We start from the raw sequence: 18,506 nt of genomic DNA on the forward strand, positions 1-18,506 counted from the left end.
AACAGCCGATGGTCGCTCTTCGCTCGTAATAATCGAATCAGAATAAATACCGAATATTATCGCGAAAATATTGTGGAGGGTGTATTAAAGCCTTGAGCACGCAAACATTTTGGCCGCAGACCTTGGACATTCAAACAGGACTCAGCCCCATTGCAATCAGCACGCGCCCCCCAAGAATGGTTATAAAATGAGGTTCCTGCGCACAATGGTCACCAAAATTTCCGGATGCCAATCCCTTGGACTATTGTGTCTGGAGTATGTTGGAAATCATGGTTGGCACTAAAAATACCAAAGTGTCGATCACCTCAAGCAAGCGGTTCGCCGGGAATGGGCCAAAATACCGCAGAGCAACATTTGGGCAGCGTGTGGCGGTTTCATTGACCGTTTGAAGGCAATAATTCGTGCCAATGGTGACCAATTCGAACAAATATAAACTTATTCTAAAATTTGATGCTATTTTCGACATTTTTGCCTTTCATTCAATAAAATTTCAAAAAAAAAAAAAAAAAAATTGTAAAAATTATGGCGTTTGACTTTGTTGCAGTTTTTATATCTCACCCAGATATAGATATATAATTTATACAGAGCTTTGCATTACTTTGAGGTTTATTGGTTTATAAAATTGGTCATATCAGTCCATGTTTTCCTATATAGTCCCTATATATAGGGGAGAAACTCGATGGCAAATATTTTTTACGTTTTTGGACACATTTTCTGTCTAACTTCGTCAAACTTTGATATTTCATATAAGTTCTTATTATGTTGAAACGCTACTAGAAAAATGGGGGCTTTTCCAAAATTACACTCACTCGGGGTAGATATGTCGGAAAATTTTCTATCCCCGAAGAAACCAAAATACAATTTTTTAGGTAAATCAATTCTGTTTTTTAGATCTACTTTCATAATCAGCCGGATTTTTCCGTAATTATTTTTTTTTTTGTTGCACAGTGTAATGGAAATTCTGGGGTGTATTATAATTGGAACAACTTTTGTTCCTTTTCTCTCATTTCAATTGTAGTTTGGAACTAATGCCATCATAATTCTATGATTGTTTTTGTTGTTAATACGGTTTTACATATTTTCAAGTATTAAAACAATAAAATTCTCCGAAAAAATCGAAACCAAGATCCAATTTATGTATTTAATATTGTAATTTAATCCTTGGCCCCTTATATAGTTTTAATCTAATTTAACCTCACTTTCCATTTATTTTGTCTTCCTTTTTAGACTATGGGACGTCCGCAATCAAAACAGTTGCATGAAAATCTATCGTGGTCATATTTCACATGTTAATTCGGTGAAATTTTCTCCAGATGGCCTGTGGATAGCATCAGCTGGTACGGAGGGTTCCGTCATCATATGGGACATTAGGAAGAGTAAACAAATTATGGAATTATGTGATAAACCGCCTGGTGCTGCAATCACATGTATACAATTTCATCCATTTGAGTTTTTATTGGCTGTGGGTCGTGTTGATGGCACGGTTAGTATCTATGATCTGGAGACACAGTTGTGTGTTACCCGGACAGATGCTACCAGCTTGTTTTATGGTCATCCAATTAAGTGTATTACATTTAGGTGAGTTAAAAAATTGAATAAATTTTTAAAATTAAAATTAATTTCGTTTCCCTCCCTCTTTAGTGATAATGGTGAATGTTTGTTTGTGGGTACGGCAGCAGCTATATCGATTATTGGCTGGGAGCCGGATCGCGAATTTGATCACATACAAGCCGCCTGGACGGCTTTGGGTGATATGAAAATTGTCAACCGAAGATTGGTAAGTTGGTTTTGAAATAACAAATTTGATATATTCTACTAACGCCTAATCTCTCGCCTTTTTAGATTTGCGGATCCTATGACCAGGAATATGTCAGCATAGATGCCCTCAGTGTCAATCGAGTATTTCCATTCTATAATCCATCCAATAATACAGCGCCTGCCTTTAGTCATAACTCAACAACGCGTAAAAGTTTCTCGCGTGGCAATCAAAAGTTACGCCTTTCCATTGGTGGACCCAAACAATCGCGTTTGGTGGAGGAGAACGAAGACAATCGTAGTCCTAGTTTAGATGGTCACTCTTCACCCAATCTCAGTCTAGAGTTGGTGGATGAAAATCCTCTCGATAGCGCCCTACATCCGCCCATGCTACCCAATCCGAATACACATCCTCTAAACAATGGTCATGGCAATTTATCGGTGAATAGCAATTTTACAGATTTTGAACATAGTTTCACCACACAATTGGGTGGTAGCACCAGTGTTAGCATAAATGTACCCTTGAAAAAGTTAACATCTTCGCCGTATCACTACCCGTCCATTGCCTCCAGTACAACGTACAGCAGTTTGGGTGTCTTGAACTATGACGGCGGTCCATCATCGCTGAAAATGCCAGGAGAACGTGGAGATTACTATAGTAAATATGATAATTTCACAGATCCTTTCAATCAGGACAGCGAAATCAATTTCAATGAAAGTTTCCCGCCCGTCATCAACAATTATGATAATACCGAAATGGTTGAAGATTTTCCCATAATTCAGGGCTCAACAATACCACCTGCAGCGCCAACAAATAATTCATCATCCTCGTCCTCATCGTCATCATCTGCAGCGGCCTCAAATGGTGCAACCAATGCAGCCAGCAGCAATTCGGTGAGTTCCACAACAAATTCAACAACACACTTTGTTCATCCACCGCCGAAAACGGCCAAACCGACAACAAAAACAACATCACACATTACAAAACGTACAGCACAAGTGTCGAGTGGTGGCGGCCTGAAAACCAGTGCATCGTCGACATTTCAACAACGCAACAAACTGTCGCAAGTGTCCTCGGTTAGCACCACAGAACTGCACAAAATGGATGATAATATGCTTATCAAGAAATCCGCATCATCACACATTGTTGTAAATAAGAACAAGGCACATGTGAATAAAGAGAATGCACGCAATAAAAATATCACAGTGCAAATAATAACAAAGCCACCGACACGTTCACGTACATCGCTGGAGTTGAGATCACCGCAGAAACAGAATCAATCGGCTGGGGGTCCAGCACAACGGCAAACGCAAGTAAGTTTTTGAGGTTTCTCTTTATCGTTTTTTTGTGAATGGTGGGTTATGGAGGGGGAACGGGTATGAATCATGAATGTTTTCTTATGTTGTGTAAAGAATGGCATTTGAGTGGAATGTAATGCGAAATGGTTTTGAAATTTGTATTGTAAGCTGTTAAAGATTTCATGGAGCATCTTCATTTGTATATATTTTCCATTATTTGATGTTTGTGATGTCGAAAGAATTTTCATATCAGAAATAGACCTATACAGGTTCAATTCGAATCGTGTTTTTAAAGATGTAAATATTTCAGTTGATCATTGAAACAGTTCAGCAGTGGAATTCTCCAACTTTTTGCCGTTATAGACAACAAACCTGTAACTTACAAACGTAAAATGGAACCAGTAAGGAAAAGTCAAAATTCGGGCGGGGCCTACCCTACACCACTATGCAAATTTAGTAGAGCTGCCGTAGCAAAAGAATTTATTTGAAGTAGATCACCATCTATCAACATTTGGCTTCAGAGCAGTTATAGTTTGGTTTCAGAGGGAACTTATATAAACGAGGCATATCCAATTCTGAATCGATTTTCAGTAAATTCGACGGATACATTTTAATCTTTTATACCGAATAAGATTGCTATAGAGTGCTTGATATCACTTTGAGAAGGATTATGTTATAAAAATATATATCGGAGTCGAGTTCCATAAAATGGAAACGTACGTTCCGAAATTCACTCCATTTGGACTGATATTAGCCTTTATTTGCACAACACACCTGAAATCGGATTAAGGATATATATGGAAGCTATCTCCAAATCTTAGGCGTTCTCGCTAAAATTTGGCCAAGCTCCATAAGATATCTGGTACCAACTAGTATTGTTGTGGAATGAATGTTACGCGTGTGAGGGACTATAAACCCCAAATCAGATAAAACATATAAATTGGAGCTAAAGCTATATCAGAACCGATTTACGCCAAATTCGAAGTCCTGCTTTCAAGGATGAATTCAGTCGTAATTGCCAAAATTCAGTCCATTTGGAATGATATTACCCATTTGGTGCACAATGAGCTTGATATCGAATAAAGATATATATGGGATCTATATCCTAATCTGAACCGATCTCGATAGAAATTTGACAGAGGTATTTTCGAGCAATATCTGATGTCCGGTACCAAATATCATTCTTTTGGAGTGCATATTACGCATGCGAGGGACTTAAAACACCAAATCGGATGAAACATATATATGGGAGCTATAGCTATATTTGAACCTCCAAATTGGATGCACTTTCTTCTAGACTTAATTCGGCGGGATATACCAAAATTCAGGTCACTAGGACTTATATTGGCCATTTAGTGCACAATTAAACCGAAATGGGTTAAAGATACAGGGTGAGATAAAAAAACTACGACAAAGTCAAACGCCTTAATTTTTACATATTTTTTTAAATTTTATTAAATGAAAGCAAAAAAATGTCGGAAATAGCATCAAATTTTAGAATAAGTTTAGATTTGTTCGAATTGGTCACCTTTGGCACGAATTATGGCCTTTAAACAGCCAATGAAACCGCCACACGCTGCCCGAATGTGGCTTTGCGGTACTTTGGCCCATTCCCGCGAAGCGCTTACTTGAGCTTAACAATCGACACTTTGGTATTTTTTCGTGCCAACCTTGCTTTCCAAAATACTCCAGACACAATAGTCCAAAGGATTGGTATCGGGAGATTTTGGTGGCCATTGTGTGCTGGAAATGAAGCGAGGAACGTCAGTTTGTAAACATATTTGGGTGGCGCGTGCTGAGTGCGATGGTGCTGAGTCCTGTTGGAATGTCCAAGGTGTGCGACCAAAATGTTTGCGTGTCCAAGGCTTTAATACACCCTCCAGAATATTTTCGCCATAATGTTCGGCTTTTATTCTGACGCCACAGTCGATCAATACGAGCGGAGAGCGACCATCGGCTGTTAAGGCGGCCCCATCACCATGCCCGGCGCTTGAGTTCTGGTGGTCAACTGAAGGTGTAAATTTTCAGGTGACCTCTTTGGCAAGTAAACACGATCATTTTGTTTGTTTACAAACTGCTGGACAACGAATGTTTTCTCATCGGAGAAAACCAAATTCGGCAGTTCACCACTTTCGGCCAAGCGAGGCAACTGATTCTATTTTCTTTCTGCTGCGGTTCTTGCACTTTTTGGAATTTTAATGGCTCATTTTTTAATATTTGCCGAATGGAATATAGCGATATGTTCAGCTCACGAACCATTTGTTGGCCACGGCGACGGGGGTTTCAAACAAGTCGTTTCTTTACTTTTCGAACCATTTCTGCTGATGTTGCTGTTTTCTTCCGTCCACATCCTTAACGTCGGGCTACGCTACCAGTATCACGGTAACGAGCCATGGTACGAGACACAAAAGATTTATTTACATATAAATGCTGGAGTGCTCTTACGATAGCCGCTTTTGGTTTTCCAGCCAAATATAAAGAAATCACACTATCACGCTTGAATTCCAACACGAATTACTTTTTTTTTTTTTTTGGAAAATTCTCACCAAAATGATTTTGTACGCTTATAAATAATATAATGAGCTATCACTGGAATAATTTTAACAGCTGTCAGACGAGTCGTTTAGAAATGACAGCAGTCCGAAGTTGGTTGCAGTTTTTTCATCTCACCATGTATATGGGAGCTATATCTAAATGTGATCCGATTATAAATAATTAAGTTCAATAGGGTTCGTCCTTGGGCCAAACAAATATTTTTTTTTTTCAAAATTTCATTTCAATCGGATAATAAATGCGACCTGCATTTTGTTCACAAGAATACATGGACAGACGGACTGACATGCCTAAATCGACTAAGAAAGTGATTCTATGAAGATTCTCAAAAGAGTCAAATGCACAAACACATAATACCCTTACCACTATTTGGTGTAGGGTATAAAAACAACTAAAATTTGAAAAAAATTTTAGGTCTTAAAAGCTACTTTGATTTTGCCGCTAACATACCGACAGCATTTTGTTTATTTCCGAATAGATAGAGAATCCCACTACAGATCAAGGTGTCCATTCCGTATTTCATCCAAAACATATTATTTCCATTTTCCTTAAATCATTTATATTAAAAATTATTTCATTACATTCCACCCAGAGAGGGAAAGTTTGCAAATTTGCATTTTTGAATTGAGTTGCAGACTTTATCTTGCCATTCATTTGCTCTTTATGTGTGGTGCCATAAAATACTTGGTCTGTTTCAGAACTGCAAGAATGGAAAAGTTTTTACTACGATAACCGATTTTCCCTTTATGATATCGTAAAAAATTGCAAAACCAATAAATTCTTGTAGGTTCTGGAACAGAGCAACTATAATCTCCATTTAAATCGTAACAAATGGTGTTTGGTATTTTTTGTTATGGGAGTTCTAAAAAAATAAATATAGATATGGGTTGATGGTATATGTGTGTATTTGCTAAATATTATATTTTTTTTCTTTTGCTTTTCTCTTTTTTTTTTCTTTACATATCTTACAGCGCATTTCTAGTTACACCATGGATAGTACTAGTAATGGCTCGGCAAATGTGTGTACCTTTTTGTATATCCCTGTATTTGTTAATACGATTTGTATAATGTCATTTAATGTGTTTGATATCCCTAAGCATATGAAGCCATGATCAAGGACCCTCCTTTTTTGAATAGCTATTTGTGTTAATTGTAGTGCATGCTTTTTGTTGTTGTTGTTTTGTGTTGTAGTTGGCTATTCAATTTGGTGGGATTTTTGATTCACGGCTGTGTTACTTATTTTAACCATATTTGTCTTACGTATGCATTGGCCTTAATTTACAGATTCCCATTAGTTATCGACCCGATCCATCATTGATGAGCCACACGGGTTTCGGTAGTCAAAAAAGCTTTAATAATCGCATGGACGATGTACCAGAAATTGAAATGCTCTCAGCAACACATGAACAAGTCTATCAGGAGCTAAGCAATCGCAATGCCACATTACAAATCATCAGAAACTCAACAAGGTAAGATGCAAAGCGAAGAAGAGAGAAGCAGAATTTTAAAACTGATTTTTTTCTATTTTTAGATCTCACGATGTTCTTTCCGCCCTCAGACAGGCCATTAAAATGGGCCGAACTATTTTTGTAGATCTACTAGGAGCTATATTGGAAAAAACGTAAGCAATACTCGGGCTGAGAACCCAATTTTTATGATTTTTTTCCAAGACTTTATTTAATAAATATTTTCTTTAAATTTTAATTCCAGCTCATCATGGAATTTAGATTTGTGTATTTTATTATTACCGGAAATCTATGAACTCCTGCAAAGTCAACATAAATTGTAAGTATTGAGAACAGTTTAAATTTGATTAGCGTACTTTTTATGGTGGAAAGGGTTCGTTGGTGAAACTTTTTCAATAGAAAAACGTTCATTGGTGATTTCTTTCCATAGAAATAAGTTCGTTGGTGAACTTTTTCTATAGAAAACTGGTCATTGCTGAACTTTTTCTATATAGAAAAACTTTCGTTGGTGAACGTTTTCTATATAGAAAAACTTTCGTTGGTGAACGTTTTCTATATAGAAAAACTTTCGTTGGTGAACGTTTTCTATATAGAAAAACTTTCGTTGGTGAACGTTTTCTATATAGAAAAACTTTCGTTGGTGAACTTTTTCTATATAGAAAAACTTTCGTTGGTGAACTTTCCGTATAGAAAAACTTTCGTTGGTGAACTTTTTCTACATAGAAAAACTTTCGTTGGTGAACTTTTTCCGTATAGAAAAACTTTCATTGGTGAATTTTTTCCGTATAGAAAAACTTTCATTGTGGAACTTTTTTTTGTATAGAAAAATGTTCATTGGTGAACTTTATTTGTATAGAAAAATGTTCATTGGTGAACTTTTTTTGTACAGAAAAATGTTCATTGGTGAACATTTTTTGTATAGAAAAATGTATAGAAAAATGTTCATTGGTAAACTTTTTCAAAGGGAAACTTTCATAAGTGAACTTTTTCCAAAGGAAAATGTTCATTGATGAAGTTTTTCTAAAGGAAATTTTCATTGGTGAACTTTTTCCAAAAGGCAATTTTCATTGGTAAACATTTTCCAAAGGGAAATTTTTATTGGTAAACTTTTTCCAAGAGAAAAATAGCAAAACCGGTCATTTTTGAACTGTACACTGGTGAACTTTTTTTTTGTATAGAAAAATTTTCATTGGTGAACTTTATTTGTATAGAAAAATGTTCATTGGTGAACTTTTTTTGTATAGAAAAATGTTCATTGGTGAACATGTTTTGTATAGAAAAATGTTCATTGGTGAACATTTTTTGTATAGAACAATGTTCATTGGTGAACATTTTTTGTATAGAAAAATGTTTTTTCATTGGTGAACTTTTTCCAAAAGACAATTTTCATTGGTGAACATTTTTTGTATAGAAAAATGTTCATTGGTGAACATTTTTTGTATAGAAAAATAGAAAAATGTATAGAAAAATGTTCATTGGTAAACTTTTTCAAAGGGAAACTTTCATAAGTGAACTTTTTCCAAAGGAAAATGTTCATTGATGAACTTTTTCTAAAGGAAATTTTCATTGGTGAACTTTTTCCAAAAGGCAATTTTCATTGGTAAACATTTTCCAAAGGGAAATTTTTATTGGTAAACTTTTTCCAAGAGAAAAATAGCAAAACCGGTCATTTTTGAACTGTACACTGGTGAACTTTTTTTTTGTATAGAAAAATGTTCATTGGTGAACTTTTTTTGTATAGAAAAATGTTCATTGGTGAACTTTTTTTGTATAGAAAAATGTTCATTGGTGAACTTTTTTTGTATAGAAAAATGTTCATTGGTAAACTTTTTCAAAGGGAAACTTTCATAAGTGAACTTTTTCCAAAGGAAAATGTTCATTGATGAACTTTTTCTAAAGGAAATTTTCATTGGTGAACTTTTTCCAAAAGGCAATTTTCATTGGTAAACTTTTTCCAAAGGGAAATTTTTATTGGTAAACTTTTTCCAAGAGAAAAATAGCAAAACCGGTCATTTTTGAACTGTACACTGGTGAACTTTTTTTTTGTATAGAAAAATGTTCATTGGTGAACTTTTTCAAAGGAAAACTTTCATTGGTGAACTTTTTCCAAAGGAAAATGTTCATTGATGAACTTTTTCTAAAGGAATTTTTCATTGGTGAACTTTTTCCAAAAGACAATTTTCATTGGTGAACTTTTTTCAAAGAAAATTTTTCATTGGTGAACTTTTTTCAAAGGTGAAATTTTTATTGGTAAACTTTTTCCAAGGGAAAAATAGCAAAACGGTTATTGGAGAACTTTTTCTATAGAAAACCAGTCATTTTCGAACTGGTGAACTTTTTCTGTTTAGGAAAATGTTCAACTTATTCTGTTATAAAAAATGTTCAATGGTGAACTTATTCCAAAGGAAAATTTTCACTGGTAAACTTTTTCCATAGAAAAAAGTTCGTCGATGACATTTTTCTGCATAAAAGAAATTTAAAACAAATTTTTAAAATAAAAGGAAAAAGTTTTGATTTTATTTTTGGGGATTATTTGTTAATGCATTTTATGTTTTTCTTTGTTCTGTATTTTTCAGTCACTACACACGGGCTTGTGATACACTACGTGTTATATTATCAAATTTCTTGCCAATTATTCAGGATAACCTAGATCCATGGGTCAATGGTCTGGGTGTGGATGTCAGTCGAGAGGAGCGCCATCGAAAATGTTTGGAATGTCAGCGATGGCTATTGCAAATACGCAATCTGCCCGAAACGAATCATTTTGGCAGCACACTAACACAGCTACAGAATATGATTGTTAATATTTAAAAGAAAGGAACAAACGGCGGTCATCGTCGTTCCTAGTGGACAGACACAATGCACAGCACAGAAACGCAAAGAAAATGCCTCCAAAACAAACAAACACTAACGCATATGTATTTTTTTGTTTAAATGATCATATCTTATGTTATATGTATTTCGTATTATCATTATCATTTTCCTTAATTTATTAGATTAAATTTGTAGTTATTAACTCTGTAACCCTTCCACGTCCCCTCAAAACTGTTTGGCTTTAAAATATGTTTCTTTATGGTCAATATTTATTATTTTTTATATATTTTAGTATTATATATATTTTTTGTTAATTTATTATTATTCAAATGTCCATTACTCAATATATACAAATTCAACAAACACAAACACCTTTATCATTTCAAGTCAAGTTCTCAACACATAATCTAAATTTTTTTCCACATCAAATTGAGTAGCTGCAGGCAGCCAAAATTTTCTGTTTTGCTGTGCTTTACTTTTCTATACAGTTTACCCTTTATTTACACACTTTTCTTATTTTCACAACTGAACTTCACACGCATATTTGAAAATGTTTTATGAATCATCATATAAAACAAACATTTTTTTCTTAAACTAGCAACAATAATAGTCGTTTGTAAATGCCTATTAACTGAACAGATTTAGTTAGCACCAAACCAACTAATTACCTACTTGTAGATTTTGTTTTTATTTCTTAGTTTTATTTAATTTAGTTTAACAAAATAATAGATTTAAAATCAGTTTTTAGTTTTATGTTTTAATGTCCAATTATTTAAGTGAATTTTAATGTCGCTATGTATTAATATCCTAAATTAATAAACCACACTACTGTATCGGATACTAACATAAGTTGAATATTAATGTAATTGATTTTTTTTAAGCATTATGTACTATATTTGTATTTGAGATTTAATATTTGTAATACTTGGAAATTAGATCTTATCTTATATCCGTCAATATATTTTAATGAATATTAACAAAATTTTGTGTAGTTTTCTGTTTTCTATCTGTTGGTTATTTGCAAACCCTCCAAAAACCTTCGATGTCAATTATCAGCAACGAAAATTATATTTTTCTATACGAAAATGTTCATTATTTAAACTTTTTTTAAAGAAAAATTTCAACAATGTAAATTTTTCTAAAGAAAAATGTCACCAATGAACATATTTCTATACAGAAAAAGTTCAGTATTGAACATTTTTCTATACGGAAAAAGTTCAGCAGTGAACATTTTTTTCAATACGGAAAAAAGTTCAGCAGTGAACATTTTTTCAATACGGAAAAAAGTTCAGCAGTGAACATTTCTTCTATACGAAAAAAGTTCAGCAGTGAACATCATTTTTCTATACGGAAAAAAGTTCAGCAGTGAACATTTTTTCTATACGGAAAAAAGGTCAGCAGTGAACATCATTTTGCTATACGGAAAAAAGTTCAGCAGTGAACATCATTTTTTCTATACGGAAAAAAGTTCACCAATGAACTATTTTCTATAGAAAAAGTTCACCAATGAACTATTTTCTATAGAAAAAGTTCACCAATGAACTATTTTCTATAGAAAAAGTTCACCAATGAACTGTTTTCTATAGAAAAAGTTCACCAATGAACTATTTTCTATAGAAAAAGTTCACCAATGAACTATTTTCTATAGAAAAAGTTCACCAATGAACTATTTTCTATAGAAAAAGTTCACCAATGAACTATTTTCTATAGGAAAAGTTCACCAATGAACTATTTTCTATAGAAAAAGTTCACCAATGAACTATTTTCTATAGAAAAAGTTCACCAATGAACTATTTTCTATAGAAAAAGTTCACCAATGAACTATTTTCTATAGAAAAAGTTCACCAACGAACTATTTTCTATAGAAAAAGTTCACCAACGAACTATTTTCTATAGAAAAAGTTCACCAACGAACTATTTCCTATAGAAAAAGTTCACCAACGAACTATTTCCTATAGAAAAAGTTCACCAACGAACTATTTCCTGTAGAAAAAGTTCACCAACGAACTATTTCCTATAGAAAAAGTTCACCAACGAACTATTTTCTATAGAAAAAGTTCACCAACGAACTATTTCCTATAGAAAAAGTTCACCAACGAACTATTTTCTATAGAAAAAGTTCACCAACGAACTATTTCCTATAGAAAAAGTTCACCAACGAACTATTTTCTATAGAAAAAGTTCACCAACGAACTATTTTCTATAGAAAAGGTTCACCAACGAACTATTTTCTATAGAAAAAGTTCACCAACGAACTATTTTCTATAGAAAAAGTTCACCAACGAACTATTTTCTATAGAAAAAGTTCACCAATGAAATATTTTCTTTAAAAAAATTCATCAATGAACTATTTTCTATAGAAAAATTTCACCAATGATCATTTTCCTTTAGAAAAAGTTCACCAATGATCATTTTCCTTTAGAAAAAGTTCACCAATGAACATTTTACTATAGAAAAAGTTCACCAATGATCATTTTCCTTTAGAAAAAGTTCACCAATGAACATTTTACTATAGAAAAAGTTCACCAATGAACATTTTCCTATAGAAAAAGTTCACCAATGAACATTTTCCTATAGAAAAAGTTCACCAATAAACATTTTCCTATAGAAAAAGTTCACCAATGAACATTTTCTTATAGAAAAAGTTCACCAATGAACATTTTCCTATAGAAAAAGTTCACCAATAAACATTTTCCTATAGAAAAAGTTAACCAATGAACATTTTCCTATAGAAAAAGTTCACCAATGAGCATTTTCCGATAGAAAAGTTCACCAATGAAAATTTTCCTATAGAAAAATTTCACCAATGAATATTTTTCTATAGAAAAAACTCACCAATGAACATTTTCCTACAGAAAAAGTTCACCAATGACAGTTTTTCTATAGAAAAAGTTCACCAATGAAATGATTTCGGTTATTTAAACCCCATTTCAATTTTTTTCCATATCTCCCCTCTAAAAAATAATATTCAACTGCCAAATAAATTAATTATTATTCATAAACATACTAATAATTTAACAAAATGCCAAACTGATCTTCCATTATGAAAGTTATGAGGAAAACTAAAGGAAAAAGTGAAACGAAATATTTTATATGCTACAAAACGAAATTTTTATTTATCATTCCCCACATCATCATCATCCCCACACACATACATGTAGTAAACAAAATGAAATGCCCTCCAAACTTTTATTTTGTGAATTCAAAATGAGCAATAATTTTTTTTTCGTATATTAAAAAATTTTGCAAAATGTGCCTTTTACAAAGAAATATACAAAAAAATGCTATTTTTAATTTTCAGTTGTATTTTTTTAAATTTTTGTTTTTTAAATTGTCATAGAAACAAAAAGAAAAAAGGAATTGTAGTTATTTTAAGGAGAAAAAGGTGATAGAAAGAGAAAAATAATAAAAAATAAAACAAATAACAAAACAATAGACTGTAGTAATGGAAACGATTTTATCCGGAAAAGAAAAAATTTCTAAATTGTTGTTACAAAACGGAAACGAAAGACAATGAAATTGCAAGAATATTGGTTGTAATGATTTTAATGATGAATGGAAATTTAGCAATTAGCAAGGAACGAAAACGAAATGCCCTGTCAACTTGTAACTCAACTGTTTGTAAATATTACAAAACAAATTACAATATTTTTAATAATCTGCATACTTATATAAGCATTAATAATAACCATTTTCACTTATAGCAATTAAGTCTTAAGTCTTAAAAAAATAATAAGAAAACAAATATTTTTGCACTTCAAAGAAAAATGATACATAAATAAATATTATCCATTTATATAAATAGATTTCTGTTCTCTCAAATTGCTACATATCAGATATTAAAATGATCGTAATTACAGAGAAAACATGGTTGAGCTTCAAGTCATTTGTTATATAAATTTTTAATTGGAAACTATTGAAATATATTTTTAATTGGTAAACAGAAAAGTAATTATGATCATTTGAATTCCGCTTCAAAGAAAGTAGAACCACAAAATCATGAAACGAAATTGTTAAATTAAAAACCAAATGTTAAGCAATATTTATTCAATACGAAACAAAAGAACATCGCCTGTATCCAATAATCCTATAATATTAATATATAGACATAATAATTTATATTTACACATATGTGTTTGATAACACTGTTAAACATTGTGCATGGGGTTACAATCACTCGCTAAAATCCTGCAAATTATGAAAGTAGACCTAAAAAATAACACATGTGTAGTGGCATATTGAAATTTGAAAATTACTTCGCAAACTAACCTGAACATAGGAAGCAAGTTTCCACTCTTCCAAATGTTTGGAAATTTTTGGACTAAGATTCCTTGGAATCCGCTGATTTTAGGTATATAGTGTCTATGGCAATATTGTACATAAAAATACGAGGATTACTTTGGTCGAAAATTGTAACACTCGAGCGAGTTAATAATAGGGTCTTTTTTGTACTTTTTTCAAAACATGGTTAAAACTCCCTTTAAACGGGATCGTAGCAAGTCAAAATATTTTACAAAATTATTCGTCATAAGATTCTACTATAGGTCCCAGAAGACATTAAAAGTCTAAATCTTACTTATTATCTAAATCTTACGGATTCGTTTAAATTAAAAACATATATATTAGGGTTAAAGCCGTACTTTATGTGAGTTTAAGCAAAAATCTCCTACAAAGCATCATTTTGGTAGAATGACATTAAATACAAAAATATTCTTCATCAAATTTCACTACAAGTCACCAATGAAAAGAAATCTATATTTCCATTGCGCATCAAGCAAATGTTTGCAGCAAAATTCCCAAAAGACGACAAATTTTCCTAATTTCATTGGTCAATTTGTTATCTTTGACCTTTTTGGCGAGTTGATGCCTGAAAGTAACTTAAAAAATTATTTTCGGCAGAAGTTGTCAATAGAAGTAATATTCTATACAAAATTTCACTATGTATCTCAGAATAAACTATATGTCTAGGTATAATAGTTTTTAAGAAAATTAGAAATAGGTGTACTACAAATGAAAACAATGTGTTTGGCTTCTTTGCTGTAAATACAAAATCTTCCTTTACACTTAATTCTTTGGAGAAAATGTCAAAGGAAGAAATACTCTACACACAAATTCACTATAAATTACAGAGTAAGGTTTAATGGTTTTTAAGAAAAAATCATTCGAAATTTATGTATTTGCTTTTACAACTATTAATTTAACACATTTGCAATCTAAGTCAAAATCATCCTTTATACTTCAGTTCTTTTTTTTTTGGAAAAGTGTCAATTTAAGAATAAAATTTCATTGCCAGTCTCTGAAGAATAGAAATTTTTATATTCAATATGTATCGGTTAACTCCTTCTGGTACCTCCCCCACAAGGGGTCAAAATTTTGAATATCCATGAATTTCGTAAAACGCGAAATGAGCATCCAATTCTTTTGAAATTTTTTAGATCCCAACACTTTTTCTTAGGAGAGATCTGGCGTGAAGGCGGTAAATATCGGACCACTCCTTCTGGTACCTCCCCCACAAAGGGTCAAAATTTTGTATAATTATAACGTTTATAAAATTTTAACTAAGAGTCCGATTTTCTTCAATATTTTTCAATATTTCTACTAACACAAGGCCTGGTATGAAGAACGAATTGAACGGACCATTCCTTCTAGTACCTCCCCCACAAAGGGTCAAAATTTGGAATAACCATTGAGCACGAAAAAAGCGAAATGAGCATCTGACTACTTTCAAATTCGGTACATCCAATACACCCACAACGGGTCAAATTTGTAACTAATTATAACTTTCATTAAACGCGGTCTTTATATAGTTTTGACCATATACAAGGGGACTTCTATAGTGTAAGAAATATTCCGCAACAATAAGTATAGAGCTTTCAAAATTTTCGGAGACTTTTGTTTACACCCAGAATCATTGTCACAGAAAATGAGTCACATTAGTCCAATTTGTGCAATAGCTATCATATGAGAATGACTTCTAACCGATTTCATGTTAATTGAGCACCAAATATATTAACATATAGCCCGAAAAGAAAAAGCCTAGAAACAAGTATGTCAAATTTGGTGAAAATCAGCTTAGATATAGCTATAGCTCCCATATATATTGTTCATCCGATTTGTTATATTTGTTCACCACAGCCGTAATATGCACTCTTTAACAACGATATCAGCCAAAAAGTATGCTTTAATTTTTTACTAATTTAATATATTATACGACGGCAGGATACGAGTGCAGCCTTTATGAGGTGTCACAAAATATACCATGCGAAGAATTCAAGCTACTTATGTATTCTCACTTTTGAAACTGAAATCTATTTTTTGTAATTATTTAAAAATCGAAAATAGTCTTTTATCTGATAAACAATAGATAGACCAAAAGTTGACCATACTCATTTAGTAAACCTGTGTTCCATAGAATATTGGAACAATTGGTAGGCGGAATTGTATCTTCGTGTTAATTACAGGTACCTTGTTTGACTTTGTTAACGACCTTTTATCCTTTCTTTTATTGGGTATTCAGGCACCAGGCTAGACAACCGTCCGGTGATAAGAAAAAAAAAAAAACACTGCGATTGGGTCTGGATGTTTTTTCTTTTCACTTACAATTTGTAATTAAAATTCGTTCTCAATGATGTGAGTTATTTTAATGCTGGAAAACAATGTGAATGGACCCCATTGATATAAAATTTGTTACACAGTGTTATCTCTATACTCAAAGTTATTTATAACTCTCATCGTTAATCCTCTCATTAACTATAATTACATTGTAATTAAAAACATTTTTTTTAACATCTTAAAATCCAAGGAAAAGCAATTAGTCATAATCATAACTTCACTTAAACAATGAAATACACAAACTCACAAAACACACCACATTATATATATTATCAATCATTATTATGTATTACAACAAAATAAATATGTATTTACGCATTTTAATTAAATACCATTACAAATATTATTACAAGAAAAATGTTAAAAACCAACCAATCACCTAACTATCCACCTTTCTTCTATACGATTTCATCTCTTAACAAATTATTTTTCTATTTTCATCATCACTATTTTATGCTAACTACTATTACAAAACAAACTAGATTCTTAAAGTACTTAAATCCTTAAAAAAGATAATAAATTATAATTATATTATAAATGCTATTAACTATTTTATTATTAAGTCTTTTTTTAATTGCAATTCGTTTATTTTGTAAATTTATACTACAACACAATAATGGTTACACATACGTATATAGGTATTTGTTTTTTTTAATAGTTTTAGTTGATTTTTAGCTTTACCGCCAACCCATAAACAAATAAATAAACAAAAAATTTAAATTTATTTTTAAGTTAATTTTAATAATAACAATTATGTCCAAATAACAATTAATTTTATATATCGCGTCATAACATTAAAAATTAATGAAGACAAAGGAAAAGAAGAAGAAATTATTTAATAAATAAACAAAACAACATTTGAAAACATTTTAAATTGTGGCATATATTTGGGAATTGTTTAATGTAAAATTCCTGTGGGAGGGGTTGGCTTGGATTGAGAATGCTCGTCCGTTAAAATAGTCATCGGGAAGATTGTCATCATCACAAATTAATTGTCATCATCAGAAATTAATTTTTATACCCTACACCACATAGTGGTAAGGGTATTATGTCTTTGTCCATTTGTTTGTGACATGGAAAAGAAAGCGAGATAGGCCCATAGTTAATTTTGAGGATCTTCATAGAATCACTTTCTGAGTCGATTCATACATGTCAGTCCGTCCGCCCGTCCGTCAGTCCATGCATTCTTGTGAACAAAATGTAGGTCGCATTTATTATCCGATTAAGATTAAATTTTCCAAACAACATTTGTTTGGCCCAAGGGCGAACCCTATTGAAATTCGTAATAATCGGATCAGATTTAGATATAGCTCCCATATATCTTCAACCGATTTCGGGTTAATTGTGCATAAAATGGCTAATATCAGTCCTGAATTTTGGTACATCCGACCAAATTCATTCTAGAAGCAAATTCACCAATTTTGGAGAAAATCGGTTCAGATATAGTTATAGCTCCCATACATCCCATTTGGTGTTTAAGTCCCCCAAATTCGTAATATGCACCCCACAAGAATGAAGTTTGGTATCAGATATCACCTATAGCTTCCATGTATATTTTTCATCCGATTTGGTGTTTAAGTCCCTCACATTCGTAATATGCATTCGACAACAATGATATTTGGTACCAGATATCTTATGGAGCTCTAAAATACCTTTGCCGAATTTTATTGGTTCAGATTCGGATATAGCTACCCTATATATCCTTAATCCGTTTTCAGGTTAATGTGCAAATAATGGCTAATAACAACCCAAATGGACCTAATTTTGACTTTTCCGACGGATTGAAAAGAAAATTGATATATGAAGGTTGTTTTGGAAATATGTAAATGGTACTAAATTTGGAACAGTTTGGTTTATGGTAGACGGATGAAGCTGGAATTTTGAAATTTTGTATTACGGTCCCTGTTAGTAGTGGGTTCGTAATAAAGAGATGGTTTTGGAAATGTGTACTACATGTACACGAAAATTACTAAATTGTGTTAAATGTGTGCTTGAAATTTGAAACAT

The 18,506-nt window shown here is 32.2% G+C and overlaps 1 protein-coding gene across 2 annotated transcripts in view; it reads left to right on the forward strand.

Annotated features, from left to right (window-relative positions):
• The window catches only part of LOC101897671 (katanin p80 WD40 repeat-containing subunit B1), a 77,023-nt gene extending 59,650 nt beyond the window's left edge, over window positions 1-17,373 (forward strand). Inside the window, exons 4-11 of one of the 2 annotated variants that reach the window (XM_005178202.4) lie at window positions 1,228-1,578; window positions 1,642-1,777; window positions 1,843-3,069; window positions 6,579-6,626; window positions 6,892-7,076; window positions 7,139-7,228; window positions 7,318-7,392; window positions 9,650-17,373. In XM_005178202.4, the coding sequence (XP_005178259.1) occupies window positions 1,228-1,578; window positions 1,642-1,777; window positions 1,843-3,069; window positions 6,579-6,626; window positions 6,892-7,076; window positions 7,139-7,228; window positions 7,318-7,392; window positions 9,650-9,884 (2,347 nt within the window). In that variant the 3' untranslated portion in view covers window positions 9,885-17,373. The remainder of the gene's footprint in view (window positions 1-1,227; window positions 1,579-1,641; window positions 1,778-1,842; window positions 3,070-6,578; window positions 6,627-6,891; window positions 7,077-7,138; window positions 7,229-7,317; window positions 7,393-9,649) is intronic. The other variant, XM_005178203.4, reaches the window with a different exon arrangement.
• The last annotated feature ends 1,133 nt before the right edge of the window (window positions 17,374-18,506 follow it).

The sequence above is a fragment of the Musca domestica genome, unplaced genomic scaffold (assembly GCF_030504385.1).
Source record: "Musca domestica strain aabys unplaced genomic scaffold, Musca_domestica.polishedcontigs.V.1.1 22, whole genome shotgun sequence".
NCBI classification, from domain to species: Eukaryota; Metazoa; Arthropoda; class Insecta; order Diptera; family Muscidae; genus Musca; species Musca domestica.